Source organism: Arvicola amphibius, chromosome 5 (genome assembly GCF_903992535.2).
Source record: "Arvicola amphibius chromosome 5, mArvAmp1.2, whole genome shotgun sequence".
NCBI lineage: Eukaryota > Metazoa > Chordata > Mammalia > Rodentia > Cricetidae > Arvicola > Arvicola amphibius.
The window spans coordinates 136,359,689-136,386,666 of record NC_052051.1 but is presented as its reverse complement, the minus strand read 5'-3'; the positions used below and the strand labels follow the sequence as shown (position 1 = coordinate 136,386,666).

The window sequence follows — 26,978 nt, the reverse complement described above, 5'->3', positions numbered from 1 at the left end:
TGCCCCCAAACCGTAGTGCACCCAGCTTGTCCTGAGCTAAGGTAGAGCTCTCCTCCCGCAAAGCCAGTTTCTCCTTCTAAGTCCCTTCCAATGATAACTTTCTTTTCCTGTATCGGTTCATCCCTTAGACCCAAGTCCACCACCCCGTATTGGCCCCAGGACATCAGAGTCCTATTTTTTTCCGCCCACCACCCCCAGCACCCAAGCAGAAGCCCTGCAGGGCGGAGCCTCGGACACGCGCCGGCGCGTCCAGCAGGTGGCAGCAGCGAGCGGCCGCGCCCCCCGCGCTGCCAAGCCGCGAGCCCACATCATGGATGGCGAGCTCTCAGGTTTCGCCTGGCTCGCCCTGGCATCCCAGAACCCAGACGACCAGCGGGATTCATGAGCCGCTCTCAGGGGCCGGGGCAGGGGCCTCTGGCTCCCAAAGCTGGCCAAGAGGTGGGTCCCGGGGCGGGTCGCTGCTCCCGAGGCCGGGCGGGGACGCTCTGCCCCCGCCCTGCCTCCCTGTGGTCCACACCCCCTTCGGGCTCCGCAGCCTGCAGGCTGGGATAACACGGGGTGCACGCGAGCCGGCGCTGCCAACCCCGCGACTGCCCGGGGTTCGGGTCCCAGGTGCCGGGGACCGGGCCCCCGAGTCCTCCTCGCCTGCCCCTCCTCCCTATTCACCTGCCCTGCTCGTCCACTAGCCTTCAAGGCCAACGACTCCAGCCCAGACGGCGAGGGACCAGCAGGGGGAGAGCGCACCTGAGGATACACAGCTGGTCCTGCTCTGCCTTTTCACCCCTAGGTGATGAGTGAGGCCAGGAGAACGCAAGATTTAAAAAGCAACCCGGGCCTCCGTATTGAATGAAAGACCCACAGCGAAGGCATCACCATGAACACGAGCAGTAAGTGGATCCTCCTCTCCTTTGCCATGGGAACAGGGGTGGGGGCGGGAGGTTCAGGAGCCTGCGCCCCGGCTGCCTGGAAAGAGGAAGGAAGCCGGTATCTGCGGGGACACCTGACCCTGGACTCTGTCCTTCGGGTGCTTTCAGAGCTCCCTGGCACAGGGAGAGAGCTTTGGGGTCTGCCTTTTCCTGATGATTTTGCTAATGTTTAATCGGCGGCGCCACTTGCCTCTGTCGGGAAAACTGCTGTCTCTTAGCTATGCCTGGAAAGGCCTAGGAAGCAGCAGTGTGGCCATTGTCTGACTGTGGTGGGCTCCCAGGAGACCTCCATGCCCACATCTGGAAATCCGTGGAGGCCCTACTTGTCCCGGGAAGAGCGGGGAGGCCGTGGGCGGGCCTGGGCGGACCTGGGATAGCAAAGAGCAATTTGATAAACAAATCCTCATGAAGTCACCTTTGAGTCTGGAAGAAAGATCCAGCTTCGGTTCCCTCAGTGGTCCAGGCTGACTGCCCAGCTACCTGGAGGCTGCTTAGCCTACAGGAGAATGAGAGGAAGTGACAACCCCTTCGAGGACCAGCTCTAGTAATGGCAGAGGCAATAACTGCCCTGCAGAGGCTGGACCAGACATTTTGCTCCTGGTTTGGGCCCTCACTACTATGAAATGCTCTCAGCAACCCAGGAAGGGACAATCTACCTCCAGTAACGTTTGCTCTAACCATGGGCTCTGGTTGAATTAATGCGACCTAGGCAATGCCTAAGGAGGACATAATTGAGCTCAAATGCCACTGTCCTACTCTCTTGTCAACTTGCTTGCTGGATTCATCCCAGCACGGAATAGGACTGTTCAAGCAAGGATTCCTGCATGCATTCCCAGTGGGGGTTCTGACTTTTGGGAATAGTCCCGACTCTCCCTCTCAGAGTGCTCAGCTGCAAGACCAGGAGGGTTGAATCAGAGACCCCTCTGATCTAAGAATTGACAAGTTCTACAAAAGCAGTAAGGGGCAAGCAGGGGGAGTGGGTCAGCACCTGAGTGAGACTATGTCCAGCCTAGACCCCTGTTTCCTGACCCTCCCTCCATTTCAAGGCCTTGGCACCGAGACCGGGAAAACAAAGCAGAGTTGCTGGGATGGAAATGAAATGTATTTATTTACTACGTATTTGTGTGACTCACGTCTCCGCCGTCTTCCTTTGTGTATTACATAGCTGTGTTAGGCAAGCGAGCGAGGCTGGGCTCCCTTTCCCTCTTATAGCCAAAGAATTTTCCTCTTAGCTGACAGTCTGAAATGATGGCTTTGGCTTTGTACCAGATTTGGGGAGGGGGTGGGGGCAAGTCCTGTCTAACCTGTCACTATTGGAGGGCTATATGTTTGCATCTGTGTACTTCCTGAAAAATTAAGGTGTGGATTGCCTGCCACTCCTTCCTCTGTCTAGGTGGGAGTTTTATGTATGGGAGTCTTTCCCAGTAACTGATAGACAAGAAGGATTGATCATCTGTTTTCCCAGGAACTAAGAAAGGCAATAGAAACTGACTCTGCCTTTTCCCTGTCGAGAATCCTGAGATGCTTGTCATGTTAGCAGCTCTATTTCAGACTGGACAAACAAAATACAAAACAGATTTTTTTCCCTCATTCTATTCTTCCCTCCTTCAAAATAATGATCTACGTAGTTAAATGTTGTACATAACACATACTGGAAAAAAAATGCCGTTTTTTTCTAATCAGGGAGTGTTAAGCTTGCAGGGGTCCTGGGACATAGGCAATAAAATGACCAGGACGGCCTTGGGAGCCCCAAGCACCCTATAGGGAAGAATGCTTAGTAGCTGGAGAACCCTGTGGGGAGACTCAGACTCAGGGCCTGAGAACTGGACTTCATCATTGAACTTCATCCCAACAAAGAGAACCTACAGATGGAGAGAATATAAATAGACCTCCTAGGAGTGACAGGGCCGTAGGGCCACCGAGGCAGAGTGTTGGCAGAAGGCCCTGGGCTAGTCTGATGTGATTAAAAAAAAATGTGAAATAGCCTAATTCACACAACTCTCAGAGTGTATCTCACTTCCGGTTAAAGGGGTCCTCACCCCAGTTACTAAACTGGGCACTTCTCCTGCTGGCTCCACACAGCCTCTCCCATGGAAGCTGGGAGATTGCTCCAGCTTTGTAGATGACATTTTGCTATTAATATCAGGCCATTCCAAGTCATTTAGTTAATGGTTGGATTCTGAAAGGGCCTAGGATGTGAACTGTTTTTGACAGTCAGTGGTTCGGGTGCCAACTTCGAAGTTCGGGCAAACCATAACTTATTGCTTAACTCCTAATCAATTCATCTGGAGAACGATCCTACAGAGCTGCGGCTTGGAGGCAACCATAAGAGCAGCTAGAGCCAGGTATTGTGGTGCCCGGCCTATAATCCCAGATTTATGGTGGCTGAGGCGGGAGGACTTCTCCAAATTCAAAGCCAGCCTGGGCTACCTGGCAAGTTCCAAGTCAGCCTGGATTACAAAGGGAGAGTCTATCAGGAAGGAGAGAAGGAATTGGTCAAGCGCAGTCTGCACCGGGGGGGGGGGGGGGGGTCCCCAGTTCGGTTTGTCTTTTTCCCCTTAGGAACTATGTGATATTCAGCATGTTGTTTCATCTGCAAAAAAAAACATTAGACTAGGATGGAGACTACATGTGAAAATTTTGTGTAAACTACTTAGTGGAGGACTTACCTGTGGGCACAGAAGTCAGCAACAGGTGATCAGCCTGTCCTCTTTCTTCTGATCATCATTGGGATCGCTGTCACCACTAAACTGACTTTGGGACATTAGCGAGCAGATCACTTAGCCTCTCACAGCTTTACCGGGAGCTGAGAAGCATAGCTGGAGGGTAAATCTGCAGGATGACACGGACTGACGAGGAGATGCTTTATAAACAGGCAATACATTGTGTTTATTAATAAGACGGTTGTTTCTCACATGACTCAACAGGACAGTGCCCAGCCAGTCGTTACTCAGTGTGGATTTCAGCTTTATCCGGATCCTTGCTTCTGACATGGTGATCAGCATTGGCAAGGCATTTGGAAGAAGAGTGATTCTGAGGCTGGGGGATGGACCGAGAGGGTGCATGCAACAGGTGGGCTCTGCCCTCAGAGCCAGTGAGGAAGAGGAAGGGGCCGCCTAGAGCGTTTCCACTCACAGTCCCTTTTCACCCAGGGAGTATATGTCTAGCCCCCGGTGGATAGGTATGTGAAACAGATATAGAAATCAAGTAATCGGGGCTGAAGACATGGCTCAGCATTCGCTGCTCCTGCGGATTTGATTCCCAGCACCCACGTGGTGGCTCACAGTCTCTGGGGATCTGACATCCTCTTCTAGCTCTGTGGGTGCTAGGTATGCACGTGCGGCACACACATACATGGAAGCAAAACGCTCACACACACAACAATAAAATAAATATAAAAGTGATTTTCCAAAGAAGTCAAATTTTCATTGGTAATAAATTTTAAAGAAATTTATTCTGAAACAATTCTTTGATATTTAAATACTATAAAATTACTACATATTGAAGACTAAAATAAGTTTTCCTACTGCCATGATATGACTATTTATTTTCACACAATTAATTAAATCTTGATTGACTATTTAATACAGCAGGGCATAAAATATCTTTAGCATTTTCAGAGTTTATCATGTTTCGGTTTTATAATCATCAATTCTGAAAACGCCATCCCACATAAATACACAATACAAAATGACAGAAATATATTTAGGGACATCTCAGAAACTGCTGTAAATTCTGTCCTAATCTCAAGCCAAAATTTTATTTAACAATTTTTCATGAACGTAAAGTCAGTCAACCAAACAACCAAACAAAGAGAAAGTAAAGTCAGCAACACAAATAGCCCTTTTTAAAAGCAAATGTTCTACCGGGTAGTGGTGGTGAATGCAGGCGGATCTCTGTGAGTTCGAGGCCAGCCTGGTCTACAGAGTGAGTTCCAGGACAGCCAGGGCTACACAGAGAAACCCTGTCTCAAAAAAAAAAAAAAAAAAAAAACCCAACTGTTTTAACATAATGCAAGCAAAAAAATATACTAATTCGATACTTGCCTGCTGAGGAATGATAGTAAAACAGTATAAAACTTTTGTTTTCCATGATTAAACTGTTATGTCTCTGTAAAAGCCAAAAAACGTCGATAAACAGAGCGAAAACACTGCCGTGATAAACACGCAATGGTTTCAAGGCCGAGCTAAGGTGTTCCGGACAGTGTTCTTGGCACCATGTGGTGTGTTAGCACTCTAGTGAAGAGACGGCACAGTGCAGTCACGTGACACCGCACAGCCTAGACCTGCCAGAAATGCCAAGTTCATTACCTGTTTGACTTTCGCTTCATCTGTGTCCGTTGAGCATTCAGGAACCGTTCACCACTGCCAAACTTTTCACAACCCCGGCATTGTTCCCCAGCTCCATATAAATTGTAACCCCCAGCTGAAAGGCTCTATCCTAGGAGCGAAGCCTTGGCTTCCAAGGCTGGCTCCCTCGCCCAGCTCTCTTTTCCTCCTACACACGGCCAATCTATTCCAGGGACCATTTGTCTCCTGCCCCACTGAGGCATCTCCTAACTGGTCTGTCCCACCCCCTCAGTCATTCCCCCATATTAACTGTTTGCAGCACCTTCTGCAGCACGGCATGGCGTGCAATCCAGCCCCACCCCTTCTCTACTACACCATTCTGTGTCCTTTTGGGAGGGGGGTGGTTTTTGGTGTTTGGGTTTTTTGAGACAGGGTTTCTCTTTGTAGCCCTGGCTATCCTAGAACTTGCTTTGCAGACCAGGTTGGCCTTGAAGTCAGAGAGATCTACCTCTACCTCCTGAATGCTGGGATTAAAGGTATGCACCATCACCACCCGGCTCTGGTCCTTCTTATGTTTGCCTCTTTCATCCTTCTGAGAGCCCACTCTGTGACCCTCAGTGTCCAGTAAGTCCTCTCCACACCACACCAACCTCTCTGCTGGCTCCCATGCGTCACCCATCTGGCCTCTCCACCCTCCAAAGCTGCCAAGTTCTCCCTGTATCCCTCTGCTAGCTAATGTCTTCATGGAGGATGGTCACAGTCTCAGAACTTGTTCCCTGTCATTCCATATGCTTGCCTGTGGTCCCTGCATGAGGCCCAGCTCTGCAAATACCTAATTCCACATGGGCTGTGGCATGCAGCCTCTGGCAGTGACACACTCTGGGGTTTCCATGAACCCAGGCCGGTTGCTGTCACCGTCTACAGTCGTGGAGACCACCCATCAGTGGTGCATGCTCAGGCAGCGCTAATCTTTTTACTCTCTGTTGAAGTACTTATGTTGATACCAGGAGTTCCCAAACTAGAAGAGACTGAGTTGACCCCAGTGTTCATGAAGCCCTGAACACCAGAGTCGGTTCCGTGCCCTATAAAATGCCATCTTGCTCACTGGGTGAGAGCTCTCAGTGCAAAACATAGGCATGGGTCACACTTAAGGAGGAATGAGCCTCCTGCACACTGCAGACAAAGCCCTCTGTGCACCTTCTCAGGGCCTGGCAGGCCACCAAAGCCACTTTTTCTCAGCAATCTTTCTTTTGTTGGACAGGGTATTCAGAAATTGTTAACCCCACAAGAGTGTTACTGGCAAGAAGAAATTGAGCTTTGACATATAGATTCTTGGTTTCAAAGTCAGGATTATCATGTACTGTGTGATCTCAGACATAAGAGATTATGTCTAGAATGTGATTGGTAAGATACAAACGATCAGGGTTCTTGAGAGAACCAAATGAAATGCTCGTGAGTGTTGGGTCTCAGCGAACAGAGATGAATTGGAAACTGGCCCTTGGGTAAAGCAAGGTTCTGAACTGATGGTGTCATAGTAGCCAGGCTCTTCGATTGACATCATTACAATCACTACTATGGGGTTTTGTATATAAATGAGCCATAACCTGCAGGAAGATTATTAACCTGACATTGTACTGGGCTTAAGCTATAAAGGGTAGATAGGAAGTGAGAATCCTATGTGGTTGGCACACATTGTCCTGGTTCAGAAAAGGCACAAGGCCAAGGTTCATGCAGGTTACAAGATAGAAGAAGTAGGGGGAGAGATCCATTAGAAACAAAAACAAACAAACAAACAAAAAGCAGCTGGGCTCTCAGCTTGGCTTCTGGCAGGGGACAGGAGGCAATGTATAATGAGTTTGAGAAAAGCTTCTTCACAAATGTGTGGGAAACATGCAGAAAAATAAAAGACTCCACAATGGCCTAGGGCTGGGAGGCTAGTTACTACAGCCATTCCACACCCCCATCATGATGGCACCTGGCCTGAAGGGCAGAAGGAAGGAGCTTGGTACTGAGTATGACTACTTAACAGGGCCTGCAACCCTTGGTTCCAAGAGAACAACCACCCCAGTTCTAGAGAAGTAGCCAGGGGAACCAACACCATCCTGTCCTCTCTTGGGTTCACCCCAGTGGCCCAGTCCCACTAGAAGCCATAGGGCAAGAAAGGTAATTGACAGACTATAATAGCTACCCTCCCATGGCCACACAGGGCTCAAAGCCAGCTATGAAGAGAGGCAGGAGACAAGAGCAGTCAGTGTAGACACCAGCACAGGGAGCAACATGTCCTTCCTCTGCCAATGCCACTGCTTGCACCAAAGTGTCTTAAGACTTCAAGAGAAGGACCCATTCCCAACACAAATGCAGTAAGATGCCACTCAAGAAAATCCAAACCTAGAAAGAAAAATGCTCCCAAATCATGAAGCATTTGTTGATAATGATTACCTGAGGGAGCCTAGAGGAATAATGTAAATAAACTATTTTTTAAATTGTTCAAAATAACAGCACACATCTCTGAAAATCACAGTGTGATTTCAAGATCACTTGGATTGTATAAAGGAGGTGATATCCGTTCTGGATCCCGACTTCCCTGTCTGGCAAATGTTTCATCTTGCTGAGATAGCATCTGCTCTAGTGAATGGTCAACCCCTGGCTCTCACCCAACGTTCACCAGATTCCATTGTAAATGAACAGAAAACACCCAGAAGCGTGTAAGCACCTTCAGGTCTGAGTAGTTTGCTGATTACATTGTCATCCTGTAGTTCTTAAGGGAACGCTGAACTGGAATTGTTGAGTTTAAATCCATCCCTACCCCTTACTTGCTGTGTGTGTCTATAAGTAAATTGCCTGCTTTCTACCCTAACTTCCCTTCTTTGATAAGAATCAAGAGGGCGTGGAGTAGTACTAAGACTTCTCATGGCATTGTTGGGAATAGTCCGTGAGTTAGAGTGATGGCTCAGCCAAGAAGAGCTCTTGTTGCTCTTAGGAGGATCTGGGTTCGGTTGCCAGCACCCATGTGGTGGTTCATAACCATCCTTACCTCCAGTTCTAGAGGATCTGATGCTTTCTTCTGACCTCTGAGGACACCGGACACTCACATTGTGCATATACATACATGCAGGCAAGATACTCACATGTGTAACATAAAATAAATCTTTTTTAAAGTAATAAATCCATCTATAGTTGCAAATTGCTTGAAGTGATGTCCAGCACATACCAAGTGATTATAAAAAGAGAAAAAAAGAGCCTATTAACTTGATAGGCTTTTCATAGCCAAGTATATTACCTGCTGAGTGTTTTGAACAACAGAGACGTGTTGCTTTACAGTTCTTGAGGCTTCGAGTCTAAAGTCAAGGTTTTACCACAACAAGTTCCCTCTGATGATCTGAGACTCCAGATGTCTCCTGGCTTGTGCCTAGCTGTCTTCTTGTTTTTCTTCAAATCTTCCAACTGTGTGTGTGTGTGTGTGTGTGTGTGTGTTTGTCCATATATCCGTGTCCAGATTGCTCCTTCTGGTAAGAACTCAAGGCACAGTGGATTAGGACCACCCTTGTGGCCTTATTTTAACTTGATTATCTATATGAAGGCTATCTACAAATCAGGCTGTGTTCTGAGAAACCAGGTCTTGAGATCTTCAAGTCTGAATCAGGATGGAGGACACAAGTCAATCCTGGTGCCATGACTGTTCGGGCAAAGCCCCTCAAAAGGAAATATTCTCTGTGGGTAGGTTTCTCCAAACTCCAAGCCCCCAGAGCTGGCACAGGATGCTTGCAGGTAATATAAAATACTAGTATCACCTAAGTTCTCTCTCCAGTTTTTGATGTTTAAACACTCACTTTGCCATTCCTGACCAGAAAGGGAGTCATCTTGGGCTAGAAATAATACATAGTTGGCAGTGTGTATGCATATAGTGATGCTACACACAACAGACTCTGACTTGGCTCCCCTGTATAAACTGGGGGTGGAGGCCTGCGCCTCAATCACAACTCTCAAGAGATGGAGGAAGGAGGATCAAAGGTTCAAGGTCATCCTCAGCTACACAGTCTCCAAAGCCAGCCTGAGCTACCTGCGATTCTCTTAGGAAAGAAAGAGGAGTGGGTTACATCATACAAGGGAGGACCAGAGGTGGCTTAGCATGCTCACACTCAGTTTGCCGAACACACATGACACACCCACTAGGACATTATTCAACTGTGGTACTCTGTAGTGTAAGGGAATTGGCAGGCATGGTCTTGGTTTCCAATTTGCGTAGCTCCTGGTAATGCCGGAAAGGAAATCAAAACTGGATGATGTACTCACTCAAAGATTATTTGTTAAAAGCTAGGTCTGTACCAATCATGATTCTGGTAACAGACAATAAATAAAGCCAGTGTATAAAGCCAGTGTGGTTCACTTTCATGGACTATATAGGTAAGTGCAATGAGGCCCTGGCGGCCAACATGCACTGTTTGCCCTGTACTGAGTGTTTAATAAATTTGAATTATTAGGTAACTCAAAATTGGTATTTCTAGTTTATCTTTAAAACAAAAGTAGAGCCTGAGTGGTAGTGATGCACACTTTTAATCCCAGCACTCAGGAGGCAGAGACATAGATATCTCTGAGTTCAAGGCCAGTCTGATCTACAGAACAAGTTCCAGGACAGCCAGGGACACATAGAGAAACCCTGTTTAAAAAAAAAAAAAACTAGAAGATCCCAATCCCTGTCCCCCACTCTGCAGCATGACCGCAGTCAGTAGGATTTATACTGTAAGTATGATGTATGTATACAAGTTTCTTTAGCCACAGTCGCCCCCAATCCCCAGAGTTGTCCCTGCTTCCTATCACTTAACAAAAATTTCTATGTTATGTTGCCACTATGGCACTTGAATTATAGCCCAGTCTAGTAAACTGATCCATATAGCATCGTGTGTGGAGAAGGGCATCTTTGCTTGTCAAGTCGCAGCTTCTCCATGATGCTTACAAGAGAGTGTCCTGCATGGAGTTGGTAGCCGATCAGCCTATCTCCTACTACCAGGTATTAAAGTCCCCTTCAAGGGAACAGACCTCACTGTGGTCTTTATTTCCTTAGCTGACCTCTCCCAGGGGGTGGATATCTTATCCTGTTAGATGCATTTGAGCAAAGGCAGGGTACCGTGTCTCCTGGAGGTCAGATTTTGCTTCCAGGGAACATGGTAGTAGAAAATAGAACCCAGAGCAAAGGAGACTATTTTGGATCAATGGTCCCCAGTGCTTGAAACAAGGTATCCTTTGAGTCTCGTTTCATGGCCGTTCCGTTTTTGTTGTAACATAGAAAACACGCCTGGTCCATCCGAGGACATCCTGTCACACTACGAGCTCTGTGTCAGCTCAGGAGGACACTGCCGGGAGCAAGTGCTGGGACAGACAGGGATCTCCCATAGCTATCTGGACCTTTCTAGAATGCAACTTCTTCCCACTCCCCTGGGGAAGATCATAGAAAGCTAAGCACAGTGCCTGTTACACACAGCAGCTCGAAAGACAGCTAAGGGATGAACTGGTTTAATGGAAAGCCCATGCTCTCTGCAAAGCCCTTCAATAAAGATACATGACTGTGTCCTTTCATAGTTGAATTCTCCCATCCCCAACCACCGAAATACCCCTATCAAGGAAGGAGAGGCATGGGGGGGGCGGGATATCTCAGGCTCAGGAGGAGGCGCAGAGCCCTGTGGGCTGCTGATGTACGTGTTCCAGGCTGTGTGGACTCCAAGAGATGAGAGCCATGCTCTGCGGAACCCTGGTTAGGCTCTGCCTCCAGGCACATCATATTCAGCAAGGACAGTGATAACCATGTGCTCCGGAAGGAGTGGCCAAACAGTGGAGAATGCAAAACCTGCTAGAGAGTAGGAAGACCTAGGGTCAGCATCACGGATTGGTCCATGTCTGCCTGAGAGTGCAGTTAACCCCTCAGATATTAAAGTGGAGCACGCGCCAGACAAAGGGCACACACAGGCTCCCCCGTTGCTGTGGGTTGCTGGGGCAGGATCCTGCTTCTGCAACGGTGACCAGCTCCAGCCCCTCCTGACCACCCGCTACTCCACCCTGGCAGAATCTTCCAGAGCTGCTTCCTTTCATCTGCTTGATTTTTGTGCAAATTGAAGGTCTTTCTCCACGGGCTGCCATCACTTGCCCTCAGCGGCAGAGCCAATGAGGTGACTGCTTTGAGTAGGCTAATGACACAGTTGATCTATTTTAAGCACCTGAAGCGTACTCCACCAAGTGCCAATCTTCCTGCTGCGAGCCACTCTCAGCATGCAGGAGCAGGGGGGCTGCCTGAGGTCTGCTCCTGCATTTTAAGATCTGGGAAACCGCCTAGGAATCCTGGCCCTGCTGTCCAAAGGGAGACGAAGGCATCCAGTGAATTATGGTATTTTCACAGTCAAAATGGAAGCCTTGCCTCTGATGTTAGGATTATGTGGCACAGGCACCTCAGGTGACCGTAAATCCCCCTTTCAAAGGGCACACACATCTGGGACTGCCACACACATAAGAGGAGACCTAGGAGGCAGCTTTTCTGGAACAATGAGAAGCCCAACCTCCATCAGAGATGCCTCCTCCTCCCCCTCCTCCCAACGAAGAGGTCTTCTTTCCTAACTGCAGCCTGAGTGTTTTCTGCATATTACTTTATCAAATGCCCTGAGCTCTGTGTCTAAGACAGGCCCCACGTTATCATGTATTCTTGCCATTCTGCACAGACAGACCTAGCACAATCCATAATGGTTATGTTCATTAGCTCATTGACTTCCTTTCTATCTCTTGTCCCCTTTGAGAACTCCCGTGATAGCTGGGTGACAGACCTCGCCTGCTTTGTTCTGCTTGATCCTTGCTCCTAATTCAGTCTTAGAGGAGTACTGTTTGTACCAGCATATGTAGAACACAGGTTCATGGCTTCTCCTGTGCTAAACCCCTGAGCCCTCGCAAAGGTCCTGCATGGTAGGTACCATATATTATACTTAATTCATAGAAAGAGAAACTGGCTCAGACAATAAACAGCTGGCTCCAAACTCAGGTTTGAAAGAGGTGACAGAGACTTGAGTAAGTATATGAAAAGATCAATTTAATATCCTTATTTTACATAAAAAGAAACTAAAGTTCACAAATAAATCACCTGGACAAGGTTCCACAAACTGGGAAGCAGCCGTGCAGGTGTCAAACCATGTCCATCTGGCTGAGGCCACCTTTCCTGCCTTCCTGCTCGTCCTCTGCACCATCTTTCCCTGTTTATTGCGATGGAAGCCCCAGGGAATGCATGGATTGGGGTCAGTCTTGCAGTTGGATGTCCCGGGAATATTTGCTCCTTCACTCAGACAATAAACAAATCCCCAACCTATATGGCAATGATGTTTCAGGCAGCTGAGATGCCCAGGACAGAGATCCCAACCAAAGATCATTTTCACCTGGCGTCTCCAAGGCACAGGCACTGGGAACTGTGCTGTCACGGAACCCTTCCGGTACAGAGAAACGAGAGGTGTGAAGGCAAACCAAAGTCCCCTGAAAGGCTTTGGAAGGTACCATTCAATCTAGGCTTCAAGGAGATGAACAAATTTGTGTTAGATCATGGGGAAGGGACAGCATGGCTTATTTAGTTATTCCAATTGGCAAGCATCCCACAATCCCTTATTGTACAGCTCCTGAGTCCTGGGCCCTTGACTGGAAACTGGGATGTAAAACAACATCAAAGGCCATGAGCATCTGGGGAAGGGTCAGGGGCACCAGCTGTTGTGTGCATGCAGTGGAGACGTGAGTTGATACATGGGGTGAAGCAAGGCTGGAGGGCTGGTGAGGCTCGGGTCCTCGAGAGTTTCGGGTGCCGGTTAAGGGGTATGTGTTACAGTTTACAGTCAGGGCGGAGACTCGAGAGGGTTTGAGCTGAGTAGTGACCCAACGAAGGCTGTGCATTATTTAGGAAGAACTCGTGGCAACACCTAACCGATAACACTGCAGAGCCCAGGGTTGGCAACATGCAACGGTACAAGCGGCTTCTGAGAGGGCTAGCTTGGGACTGTAGAGAGGTCCTGGCGTGGTCCCTCACCAGACATTACTGTCTGCATCACTTGTGCCGCACAGTGGATCTGATATCTGATTCCGCCGTCTGACACTATGCAAACTGAGAAACTTTTAAAACTAGGTCACTGACCCAGTCGTGAAAGCTGGGTGGTAGTGAGTGCTTGAGCTCACATAGTCAGACAGGTAGCTCGGGTTCAGATTCCAGCGGCACTCTGCTTGAGGGCCACGTCCCCTGCCCTGGCTCGCTTTATCTCTCCCTGCCCACAGTTTCCTCTCTAGAAATAGGAGCGAGAGGGGAGTGAAAGAACGGGTGTGAAATGCTTAGCATAGTGCCCGGCAGGTGGAAAACACTCCAAAAGATAGTGAGTGAGAAAGTGATGAGATACAGTTGAATGTGTTGGGAGAAGTCCCGTTAAATATGAGAAGTAATCATCACATTGTACGAGCTATTGTGACACTGCCATGCCTTCATCATTCACTTTCTTGGGAAAGGGGATCAGGAGCATGTATTAATAACACAGGACTTAACTGTTAGCTAGTAACTAGGGACTTTGCTGTGGGAACGCCTACAGCCAATAGCCTTTAAGAAACCGGCCCACTTTGGGCGTGGTCTCTGCAGAGGAAAAGCGCGCGCTGGGAACTGGAGCGGAATCCAGCAGCCAAGCCATTCCAGTTCCCAGTGCAGGCAGAGGATAGCAAATCGTTACCCTTACTGGGAGTTTATCGCCATATAAACAAACCTTTGTTATACTCCATTTGGGGCTGTTATGGAACTCTTTTGTGCGCCAACAGGACTTTATTACGTGTTAGATCCCATTCTTAACACTCCCCATAAATAGATAGTTTTTTTTTTTTAAATTGCAGCCATGAGTCAGTGGTCACATTGGTTTTTTTTTGAGGGGGGGGGGTGCGGGGGAGGGATTGGTTTTGGTTTTTGAAGACAGGGTTTCTCAGTGTGTACCCCTGGCTGTCCTGGAACTCACTCTGTAGACCAGGCTGGCCTCGAACTCACGAGATCTGCTTGCCTTTGCCTCCCTGAGTACGTATGTCACAACCACCTAATGTCACATTGATTTTTAAGGTGAATTATTCATTTTATTAAGGTTACTAAATTGAGATGATATAGGGACACCAGTGGCCATTTTACCTAGCAAGAGCAGGAAAAATGAAATCATAGCTGTGATCATATAGAAAAATCCATGAGTCCATCCATACCTGAAGCCAAAGCTACCTCCCACCCCAGCCCTCCCTGTTGTAAGAACCAACAAATTCTATTTTTGCTTCAGCTGCTTTCAGCTGGGTTCCTGTAATCTACACCTGCACAGATTCCAAACAAGGGAAGGGGGTTATAAGGCATGTGCTTCACTCTTACAGACTTTCTCATTCATCGCGCTCCTAGGCATCTTTAGGATAAAACCCTCTTCCATACAAACCCTTCTCGTGCCCTTCTGAAGTGACTTTTTGCTTTCTGCTAAAGTCTATTTCATTTGAATACTTTGATTCAGACATCTTTCTGGCTGCAACCCATTTGCTGTAGGTCAGTGTGGTTTGCTAGTGCATTCCTTAGCATCCCCCTTAAATCCAAAGTTCCTTGAGGATGGGAGTCATGTGTTGCTCAGCTGTGCATACACTTGCTCCCCTTCTGCAGCCCCAGACCATGGGGGGGGGGACCAGGGAATAGCTTCCAGAGCCTGAGAGAACGCCTGTGCGTGCTGGACTTCAGACACATGGCATCTGCCAGTGCATGTGTTGGGGGACACTCAGGTTGACAGAAAGCTACCAGCAGATCAGACATAGACAAGAGTGCTAGCACAGAGAGATTCAGAAATGGTTTTGACACTAAAAAGGAGACCTCAGGTAACCTGAATGTGGCTGCATAGATGTGTGTGGGTGGATATTTGAAACTTGTATGCACGATATCCACAATAAAAAGGTTTTTTTAAAAAAAACATAGATATGTATGGTGTCACACACCTTTCATCTTAGCATTTGGGAGGCAGAGGCAGGTGGATCTCTGTGAATTAGAAGCCAACCTGATCTACACAGTGAGTTCCTTGACAGCCAGTTACATAAGACTCCGTTTCTTCGTCACTGTTCTGTTGCTGCGAAGAGACATCATGACCAAGACAAATATTATAAAAGAAGCATATAGTTGGGGGCTTGCTTACAATTTCAGAGGTTTAGTCCTTTATCGTTGTGACAGGGAGCATGGCAGCACACAGGCAGGCACTGGAGCAGGAACTGAGAGCTACCTCCTACTCCATAAGCAAAAGAGGAAGATCTGGGATTAGCATGGGCTTTTGAAACCTCAAAGTCCATCTCCTATGACACACTTCCTCCAACAAGGCCACGCCTCCCAACCTTCTAATCCTATCAAAAAGTTCCACTCCCTGGTGACTAAGCATTCAAATATATGAGCCTTGGATGGGGGGAGATTATTCTTATTCAAACCACCACACCCTGTCTTAAAATAAATGTTAAAAATAAAATTAGAGGATATGAGAGACACAAAGACTGAAAGTTAAAAAACAAAATTAAATTCAAGGAGTTCTTAGAGCTGACAAGTCCATTCATCCCTGCTGCTATTATTACACGACTTTTGTTAATCAATGTGTAAAAATTAATTGAAAATATACCACAGACCTATAGAAGATAAAAACTAAAATCATAAGACTTTTCAAGAAAGTATAGATTAAGTATCTTAAGACTCTGAAGTAGGCAGTGACTTCCTTGACCACTAAAATCAGTAAAAACAGGGAATAACCCACACAAGACATCCCAAAAGAATAAAAATAAGTGGCCAACAGACCCTAAAAAGGGACTCAACATCATTGGTTTCTGATGAAATACAGTTTAAAAGGTCCGTGTCCACCCGCCCATGTGGCTGGCATCTCTCATATGTTACTGGTGGAAATGCAAATGACAATAACTTTAGAGGGTGGCATGAGGGTATCATAAAAATTCAGACCATACCGACCTATGATCCAGCAACACCTTTCTTAGCTGTGGGCTCATGAGAGATGAAAACACAGATCTGCAAGAAGATTTATGCAAGAATGTTCCTGGCATCTCCTTCATAATAGTCCAAAGCTAAAAGCAACCCAAACGTTTGTCTGCGCACAGTCAGATAAGCAGATTGGGATCCATTTATACAATAGATTATCGCTTGCTAAGAAAACGTCACAACCTGCTGATACAAGCCGCAACATGAATTAGTGGTAGAAACTGGTGAATAGGGAAGTCAGATATAAAAGTATAAATTGTCTGATTCCATTTATGTGAAGTTCAAGAGCAGACAGAATGAATCGTGGTAGGCAGAAATCATAACAGGGAACCGGCAAGATTAATCAACATAGGCAGAAATCATAACAGAGATGTCACAATCAGTAAAATGCTTGCCACGCAGCCTGAAGACTTGAATTTAGAGATCAGCACTCGTGTTTTTAAAAAGGAAGAGAGAAAAGCCATATACACAGTTCTAATTCTGGCAATGGGCAGGCAGAGATAGGAGGATCCCTGGGACTCAGTGAACAGCCAGTCTAATCAAATCGGTGAGCTTGGCCACAGTGAGAGAGCCTGTCTGAAAAAACTAAGGTGGATAGCAATAGAGGAAGACACCAACATCAACTTTTGACCTTTGCACTCTTGTGTACACACATGTGCACGTTTGCCTGCGTGCGTGTTCACATCCATGAACACATGCCCGCAAAACAACACACACATAAAGAAATCATAATGGAGTTTGCTTTTGATAAGGAAAAGAGTGCTTAATTGCAAAAGGTCCCACAACAAATTATCAGGAGAGATGGAAATGTTTGTCCCTTACCTTGATCATGACTTTGCATATTTACCAAAACTCTTGGTAATATCTATGTGTTTAGAAATAATAAACTGTGCACAGTTTCAGTGTGGCACATGGTTATCCCCTTAGACTCTGATCTTAAAAACAGAACTGACTTCCGTTCTCAGCTGTCCTGCTGAGCCTGAAGCCTCTGCGGCTGCTCCTTTCATCAGGCCCAGCCTGTCGGCCTGCTTGTCCTAAAGGGCTAGTTCAACCAGAACACCTGTAGAAGTATTAGTGGTTGACACGCACACCTGTATATTTCAAGAGCCACCTCTCCAGTATATTTGCACTGCTCTCCGTGGCTCTGACACCCTAACCACACTGGCCTCCTAGACGTGAGTATGTCCCCTCCAGCCTCAGGTCCCTTGTGTGTGCCTTTCCTCCAGCAGGCCTGTTCCAGCCCCTGGCCTACAGCTGACCCCCTCCCATCTCTGTAGTCAGGCTGGAGTACTTCCCCTCCCCCATTCCTTATTTCCTTCGTTCCACTCCCCTTATTTTGTTTTTTTTTCTTTTTTTTTTTGGTTTTCGAGACAGGGTTTCTCTGTAGCTTTTTTAGAGCCTGTCCTGGAACTAGCTCTTGTAGACCAGGCTGGCCTCGAACTCACAGAGATCCGCCTGCCTCTGCCTCCCGAGTGCTGGGATTAAAGGTGTGCGCCACCACCGCCCGGCTTCCCCTTATTTTGTAAACCATCTGCCTAACTACTTACTGTAGCTCTTTCTCATGTAATTGTCAACTCCCCGTGCCCAGGAAACACAACCGTTTGTTTCCCCAGTTCCCGGCACATAGATCGCCCAGTAAATTCTGATAAGTAATGACTTTCATCATTGTGCCCGAGCCTTAGCGCACGAACTGCGGGATCCAACCGTGCTCAGAACTTCCTGCTTGGGGACAGGTCCCCACTGGGGTTCCGTAGGTGCCAGAAGAAGTGACACCAGAATAAATGTTACTTGAGAAAAGCTTTTTGTGTCTGCCAAGGGACTCTGAGAAATCTTTAAGACCCCTTGACCTTGGGAAGGCTGAGACACTTTCCATGAATGACTGTGCTATATGTCTCCTCTGTTGGCCTATGGCCTGGGAGTCCTACATGTGGCCACAGGTGAAGACTCTAAAACACAAAGAGACTGGCCATGTATGACCCGGGGATGGTCCCCATCTCTAGTCCCTCTTCATCCCAATCCTGGCAGTGGGCCAGGAGGAGTAAGTGGCGGTGGCAGGAGTCTATGTCCATATTTATCCAGGACCTTTTTCTTCCTTTTTCTTTTCTTTCTTTCCTTTTTTTTTTTTTTTTTTTTTTTTTTTTTTTTTTTTTTTTTTTTTTTTTTTTTTTGGTGGTAGTGGTGGTGGTGGTATTTGAGACGAGGTTTCTCTGTGTTACAGCCCTAACTGTCCTGGAACTAGCTCTGTAGACCAGGCTGGCCTTGAACTCACAGAGATCCACCTGCCTCTGCCTCCCAAGTGCTGGGATTAAAGGCGTGCACCACCACCGGCTGGCTCTCCAGGACCTCTGGCCAATCATGGGGCTCACCACCTCATCTCTTCATGCTCTGTGTCTGCTCATCAGACCACCTTTCTTCTTGTGTTGTCTGGATCTGACGCCACCACCCTCCCTGAGCCCATTTCTCCCCCTGAAAAAAATCAGGCCCAGAGAGTACCTTCAAAGCCAGAGCAGCTGGGCATCGACTACAGCTAACCTGCCCGGGATGCCCTCAGATGCCTTCAGTCCTGCGACTCGAATGAGCGTGTTGTTTTAGATGACCTCAGCATCCGTGACATCAGCGCTATGGGGAAAATACTCCGTAGCTGGTAGCAAAGTCCACAGCTGGGTGTGAACATAAATAATGCCTTAGAGAACCTCCAAGGGCTTTGGACTAGAGGAGCGGCTCACCCTCTTTCCACCCACTTGCCCCGTAGCCACAATTCCACTTGTCTTTGTGGCTGTCTCCCCTGAAATGAATATTCTTCCCAACACTTATGGTCAATAAACTGTTTTGGTGAGTGTAATTTGGGACTTCTCTGTTACTCTTCCGAGAGTCTGTCCTGTGCCAGTGAGTTTGGGCCTCTGGACTACATGTTAATTATTGTACCAGAACTCCTGGAGTTGACCCGGGACAGGATGCCTCTTTGGCTAGCAGGGAGGCATTCTGGGAGGCTTTTGCTTTGGCTATGAATCTAGCTTAGAGAGCAGAGCAAGTGAATGTATTTGGATGCTTTAGTGATGTGATCCCCTTTCTTGTCTGAACAATCCACATAGCTGGGGTTTGAGAAGCAAGTGGCGATGAATTTCTTGGGCTTTGTTGACCTTAATATTGCCAATAATCAGCTTTGCTACAATAGTGCCAGAAAAATTCTCCAACATTTTACAGGGCAGGATGACAGGAAGAGATCGACCTAAATGTATACTTTATGTAGGAAGGTAGCTGGTTAAATGTACAAGGGCTGGGCTGGCATCATGCACATTGCTTCAGTACCCTACACCTCAGCCTGCTCAGCCATAAGAGCTTCTTACTGCTCTTTGGGCCAGAGACGATCACATGGCACAAAACATAAAGCCTTGATTTGACCTTTGTCTGCTAGATATTAAGCAGATATTTTCTTCCCTTGACTGCTTGAGAAAGAGACAGAAGTCAGCAAAGACCTGAATTGATTTTTTTAGTTCTGGTTACCTGGTAGTGTTTCTCTTACCCCTTAAAGGCTAGAACAACTCTGACTACACGCAAACAAAGCAAACCCAGTTTTATATTTGGGTTAGAGGTGAATGGACCAAGTGGGGGAAGAGTCAGTTCACTGTGGATCTAATGTCATTACATACCTCTGCCCTCATTGGAAGGATTTCATAGTATTTCTGGGCTATGCTGCTGCTCACACATCTGAAGGCATGGTGTCTCTAACTAACTGATAACAAAATGGTCTCAGGATGGTACCCATCGGGTGGAGGCTTAGCTGCTTCCCTTTGCGTCTCGAAGGGCAGCGAGCGAGCCAGACCAAAAAGAAAGAGCCCTTTCATCATGTCTGTCCGAGCAGGTGACTTGTCTTGGCAGGCAGGCTCCTTTTACAGCTCCCAGGGGAATGGTGTTGTCCCCTGGACTCACCAACATTCGCATCGGGAAGAACATGCTGTGGCCCTGTCGGGAGGTCTCCTGTTTTAGTTTTACCTTCCTCTTGCTTGTGCTCTCGGTTCTTAGCCGCTGCTCCTGAGACCATTGTCTACTGACGGCAGTTGATTGGGTTAGCTATGACCTCTACCTGCTGAAAGCTGTCAGCCTCTGTGTGTTCCTCTGAATGTGGATCCAGGTAGCCCAGAAGCACCTCCGTCACGCCTCTTTGGGAGTGAGGATCTGCCAGTGTGCAGAGGAAGCCAGATGCAATGAAAGGAAAGAAGGAAGTCCAGGGTGGGTGGCGGATGAAACCTGTCTGGGATGAAGATAAGGAGGCCAGCAAGCGCCAGGAGTCGGATCAACATGGCCTTTAGGCTATGGCAAGGTGTCTAGCTGGGTCTCAGGGCAGAGTGAAGCCACTGGGGAGTAGTCAGTGCCCCTGGATGGGAGTCTGAGGTGAGTATCATTGGATTTGGATTTTGAAAGCATCAGTTTGGCTTCTGTGCAGAGAATGAGTTGGGAGGGGCCAGTTAGGACCTGGGATCCCCCAGGCTGGGGATGGGGCTAAAGGTCGATGGGGTAAGTGCCTCCTATTCCAGGGCCATTGAACGGCTTGTTCCCTGGTAGCTTTTTTTTTTTTTTAAGATTTTACTTATTTTTATTTTTTGTGTGTTTTGTCAATGTGTGTATTTGTGTATTTGTTTTGTCAATGTGTGTGTTTGTGTATTTATTTTGTCAATGTGTGTGTGCACACACCTGTTGCTTAGTGAAGTCAGAAGAGGACATTGGATCCCCTAAAACTGTAGTTACAGTTGGGTTGTAAGGTTGTAAGCTACTCTGTGTTGTGAGGCTCCGAACTGAAGCCACATCCTCTTCCACAGCCATCCCTCCAGCCCACCCTAGCAGCTTTTGTGCCATCCACTTAAGGTGATGGTTTGGTCTCTACTAAATAGTTTACTAGCGCTGTCATAATGCACTACTGTATCCTGGGCGGCACAAACCTCTGAAGGCTATTTCCTCACAAACGTTGACATAGAAGTCCAAGGATGGGGTCAGGCAGGGATGGTTGCTATTAAGACCCTCTGTGTGACCTGCCAGGTGACTGCCGTCACATGTGTGTTCGCAATCCTTTGTGAAGCCTGTGTCTTCACCTCCTCTAGTAAGGACACCGGTCATGTTGGATTAGTCTATGTCATGACTTCATTTTTGCTTAATCCTGTCCTCCTTAAGAGTCTGCGATGCTGGTGGTTAGGAATTCAGTCTCTGAATTAGGTTGGGGTCATGAGTCAGCCCATTGGCAGTGCCTCCTGATGGAGACACCCTTTAGTATTTGTGTTCTCCCTCCCCATCCCACCCTGATAACCACTCCTGCAAAGTGAAGGTCCTATAACATGTTGATGGATTTCATTTCGGTTTTGGTCTTCCACCCGAATGGTGGTGTGATTGTTATTATAACTACAGGGATTTCCTGTGCTGGTTACTTCTTGGGAACACATCTGCTGCATTTTACTTTTTCTGTGGACTCAAGAAACACCTGCTATCGGAAGCAGCTGTCAAGTTTATCCTGAGGGGGGAGAAATCTTTACCTCCTCATCTCATCTGTGGCTATTTCCAGATGTTTGGTGTATGACCACAGGAACACTCCAGGTCTACACACGTTGCCTCCTCAAATGACTTAGAATCAGATGGCAAGATGAAACACACGCACAAGCCACGGTCCTGCATGTGAGCTGTGTCGGGGATTTTCAAAGAGTCACCGCGTAGCATCGTGGAAGGATTGGCTAGAGAAAGGCAGGTTCTCAGCCTTCATCGTAGAACAGCTGAACCAGAAACCACAGGGTGGAGCCCAGCAACCCGAGTTTTGACAAGACACCTAGGCGTTTAGATGCCTGCTCAAGTCTGACAGCACAGCTTAGCCCAGAGAAACCCGTGCCATGAGATTTCAAAGAAAAGTAGCTCATATGTGGAGTGGGGGTTGAAAGGAAAACCAGCGACTATTTCTAGAAATGTGGTACATATGAGAAAGGCCTCGAAGAGTGGGTAGGATTTTTATATTTATATGTAGAAGATCATATTTACTACAGTTGCCATCTGCATGTTTATGTATTTCTTTTTACAAAAGTAATTAGCAGCCTGGACTCTAACGGGAAAGATCTGCTAGCTGTCCCTTCCCTGCATTTTTACTGGCTCACTACGAATGGAGGCTTCCACCAGCATATGCTCCGTGACGGAAGTGGCAGTTGCAGTTGGGGGCACTTGGCTGGAGGCTTGCCAAGTTCCAAACACAGCTTGAACTGGGGGTAGGGGCTCTAGCCCTATATCGGAGACAAAGTAGTTCAAAGCATCTTTGAATCTCACAGTGGGAAGGAGCTACCAACGTTGTCTGGTCACTTAACCCAGCTAAATAACCTCTGAGTTGGCCTTGAAGGATGGGTGGAACCAGGACGCAGTATAGACGCACAACTAGTCTATCAGACCACTGAATGATTCTGTAGAACAGTGGACAAACTCTGGCCTGCAGACCAGGTTCTCATCTACCTCCTGTTTTTGCAGGCACTGTTTGCTTGGAATACAGTCACGTTTGCCCACTGATACTTGGGGCCATGGCTGTTTTGTCCTCTAACAGTGCAAGTTCTTAATCCTCTCTAAGTGACAAAAAACCCAGTTCAGACTCCTTCAAGTGTCCATTGGTTTCTGTATCTTTGAAGTTCAGAGAAATCCAGTATGGAAAGCTGTGGCTCGGGATCCTCTGAGACAACTGGTGGGTCATTTCTACACTGGGTCATGTCTACACTGGGTCATGTCTATACTGGCTCATGTCTATACTGGGTGATGTCTATACTGGCTCATGTCTATACTGGGTGATATCTATACTGGCTCGTGTCTATACTGGCTTGTGTCTATACTGGGTCATGTCTATACTGGGTGATGTCTATACTGGCTCATGTCTATACTGGCTCATGTCTGTACTGGCTTGTGTCTATACTGGCTCATGTCTATACTGGGTGATGTCTATACTGGGTGACGTCTATACTGGGTGATGTCTATACTGGCTCATGTCTATACTGGGTGATGTCTATACTGGGTGGTGTCTATACTGGCTCATGTCTATACTGGGTGATGTCTATACTGGCTCATGTCTATACTGGGTGATATCTATACTGGCTCGTGTCTATACTGGCTTGTGTCTATACTGGGTCATGTCTATACTGGGTGATGTCTATACTGGCTCATGTCTGTACTGGCTTGTGTCTATACTGGCTCATGTCTATACTGGGTGATGTCTATACTGGGTGACGTCTATACTGGGTGATGTCTATACTGGCTCATGTCTATACTGGGTGATGTCTATACTGGGTGATGTCTATACTGGCTCGTGTCTATACTGGCTTGTGTCTATACTGGCTCATGTCTATACTGGGTGATGTCTATACTTCCTACTGTGAGGCTCCCTAGTCACTCACACAGCTTAACTCTCCAGACTTCACCACTCCTGTCCTTTCTACTCCACCCAGTCCTCTCCGCAGAAGACAGGTGTCTGTCTCCAACTGTCAGTGAACACTAGACTTGAAGTCAAAAGTCCTGAGTTTGCCACTAAACAGAGAAAATATGAGATGACAGGATACTGTGGAAATCAAAACAAAATTCTGAATGAATATAAGGGGTTGCTTTTATCCTCTTAGAATCAAAGCATATTTAAGCTGGCAGAGGGCCAACTGTCACCCTCATACTGTAAGAAAAAAAAATCCATAAACCTGTTTTAGTTGGCTCATACTATATTCTTTTTTTATTTTTGTTTGTTTGATATTGGAGCCAAAATTTAAAAAAAAAAAAAAAAAAGAAGCTTGGATTTTACTTTAAAATCCAAGTTTCCAATTTCACTGAGCTGTGTCCCTACATGGCAGGAACCAGTTGAAACCAAGTAGGGGCATGTCTTTAGGACAACAACCTGCTACTCCCTTTATCTCGGCCTAGCCACATCACTCATGTGTCCCCGTTAGCACTGAGTTCACGCTTCTTGACTTGATGGAATCATGCATCTGATTCCCGACAATCTGGCTTTTCACCCTGTCAACATTATAGTCCTCCAGCCTCAACCACATGTAGGAAGCGCACAGCCCTGAGAGACCACCCATGTCTTCACAGGGCATCTCTGTCTTGGGGTCAGTTTCCTCTCTATGACCAACCTACTTAGTGTACCAAAATGCTAAGTGACTTACCACAGTTCTTTTGAACATTGAAGGGTTGGAAACAAAGCACTCAAGATGTCTATTTTTTTTTGCCCTCCCCTGATGGGAGTATGTTTGTTCCCACTTTTCTTCTTTACCCATGAACCCCCAACTTGATTTAAGATGAAGCTCATTTTAAAAGGGTTTTGACATCAGGCTGAAATTTCAACTGCCACATTCTCTTTTATTTTTCTTTCATTTTATTTTGACTTTGTTTTTGGTTTGAGGGGGCTTTTGTTGGGTTTCAGTTTGTTTTAACTTGTGTTTGTTTGTTTTTGTTTGTTTGTTTTGAGCAGGGTCTCACTATATAGCTCTGGCCATTCTGGAACTCACTATGAAGACCAGGCTGCTGGCCTCAAACTTACAGAGATCTGCCCACCTCTGCCTCCCAAGTGCTGAGACTAAAGGCGTGCACCACCATACCCAGCTAACTTTCACATTCTAAAGAGAATGAGCACACTTTTCTATAGTGAGCCATATGATAAATACCTTGGACTTTGCAGGTCACATGGTCTCTGCTCCTATTGTAATCTGAAAGCCACTGTAAACGATGCACCAGTGAGTAGACGTGGTTATTGTGATACGTCATCTTGAGGTCAACTTTATTGGACTTAGAGAAGCCTAGATTAATAAAACACATCACTGGGTATGTTTGTAAGAGGATTTCCAGAGAGGGTTAAGTAAGAGTGAAAGACCCACCCTGACTATGAGCTACACCATCTGATAGATGGGATGAAGAAGCCAGATACATGTTGCTTCCTGACTACCAGGAGGCAATCAGCTTCCTCCGCCACAGGCTTTGGCTGCCATAACCATCTACGTCACTACAAAGCACACATAGCAATGGACTGAGCAAACCATGCACCCAAACCTCTGAAATAATAAGCCCCAAACAAGTCCTTCCTTCTTTAAGGTGTGTTAGGCAGTGTTTTGCATAGGCAATGAATAGTAGCTGTGTCCCGTGAAATTGCTCACAAAGACAGACTGGAGTTGGCTTCATGCTGTGGAATCATTCAGTAGGTCCACAAACTACAGGTTTGGGGCAGTGTCCCAGTGAAACCCAGCTTCTATGGATTAATGGATTAACTTGGATGGAACATTTCCAAATAGCTTGCCATGATTTCTTTGTGAGATTTTACCCCTCTAGCATCAAGACTCATATAGTGTTACCTTTTCAAAGATGTTGCAGGATCCACGAGAGTCCCTAAGACCCTCTGAGAAGTCCAGAAAATCAGCATGATTTGTAAACTGACCTTAAGTTATTTTCTTCCCCATCCCCTCCTGAGTCCACAGTAGAGGTTTCCAGAGGCAATGTGTGGTGTGATCACCATTCTGGCAGCTAATGGAATCTGTGCTTCTGCACTTCTGGTTTTTTACCATTCCTCAGGTATGATTGCTCACATGATAAGTATTTATATATACAACTGATACGGACAAATGCTCTTTGGCATTCATGGGAAAGTTTAATTGTACAGAGAAGTCCAGGAACCTAAACTTTCCAGAACTGCTGCCATGGTAGGATTCTCACTACACGTTCCCTAGGCTGCAAAGCTCCACTCCATGTATGATGTGACCTTCCTGGCGCCCTCAATAAAAGCATCACCTTCTCCTAGGCAGGAGCTAGGCTGATCACCGTATTTCATGTTTGCACATGGTTGTGTACTATGTAGGCTTGTTTTATTTTTTAAATCTTTATTGTATGTTACCATGCTCCAGGTTTTATGCTTGGCATTGAGACTAGAGAACCAAGCTCAAAAGTTCCCTCTGTCTTTGGTATTGGAGAAGAGTCTTTTGGGAGACGTAGAGAGCAAACAAATAATTATCCGAGTTCCTGCTGAGAATACCATCAAGAGAGAGTTCCTAGGACTATGAGAACCAATGGCACCCTTTACCTTGTTGAGGAGAGTTGGTGGACAGCATTGGCCTGAGAATTGTGGGATGGAGTTCTATCTAAAACAGGATTTATTAACTTTAACACTTACGAACATCTTAGACCAGATGATTCCATGTTGAGAGGAGAAGGAGGAATTGCCCTGTGCATTATAGGATGGTTACTAGTGCTAGGTGTCAATAACATACCAGCACACATCACAGTTTTGATAACCAAACATGTCTCCTGGAATTGCCAAATAACCCTGGCTGGGGGTTGTCCCTAGTTGAGAACTGGTGATCTAGAAGGGGTTGATGGTAGGAAGGCCACTGTGGTGAGTGATGCTCACAGCTGAAATGGAGCTAGCAGCAATGGAGAGGAGGCTGAGCCGGAGATTGTCTATCTGCATGCAGCTTGATTGTGGCTAGACAATGGGGTAGACCAGGAAGTGCAAGGGATGACTTTCATTTGTATAAATGACACTAACAGGCTGACTATGGGGCCTCAAGGTCCAGGACATGGCAGTGAGGGGAGACACCTTTGCTCTTCTCGCTACCAGCATAACGACCTGAGTTGTTCATCTTTGCCTGGTAAGGGGTGGCTATAATCACAAACCCAAAATACTCTTCTTAAAAGAAATGACAGCTTTATGGGTATAAGGGAAAGTAATTAGAAGTCAGCTTAATATCATGTCAGTAATAGTAATAG

General features: G+C 46.8%; 1 protein-coding gene across 3 annotated transcripts in view; it reads left to right on the top strand.

Moving 5' to 3' along the window:
• The first annotated feature begins 282 nt into the window (after positions 1-282).
• Positions 283-26,978, top strand: part of Ablim3 (actin binding LIM protein family member 3) — a 114,699-nt gene continuing 88,003 nt past the window's right edge. Inside the window, exons 1-2 of one of the 3 annotated variants that reach the window (XM_038332096.1) lie at positions 283-438; positions 788-887. In XM_038332096.1, coding sequence (XP_038188024.1) covers positions 875-887 — 13 coding nt within the window. In that variant the 5' untranslated portion in view covers positions 283-438; positions 788-874. Of the gene's footprint in view, positions 439-499; positions 888-26,978 lie in introns of those variants that run through there. The other 2 variants (XM_038332095.1, XM_038332094.1) reach the window with 2 other exon arrangements.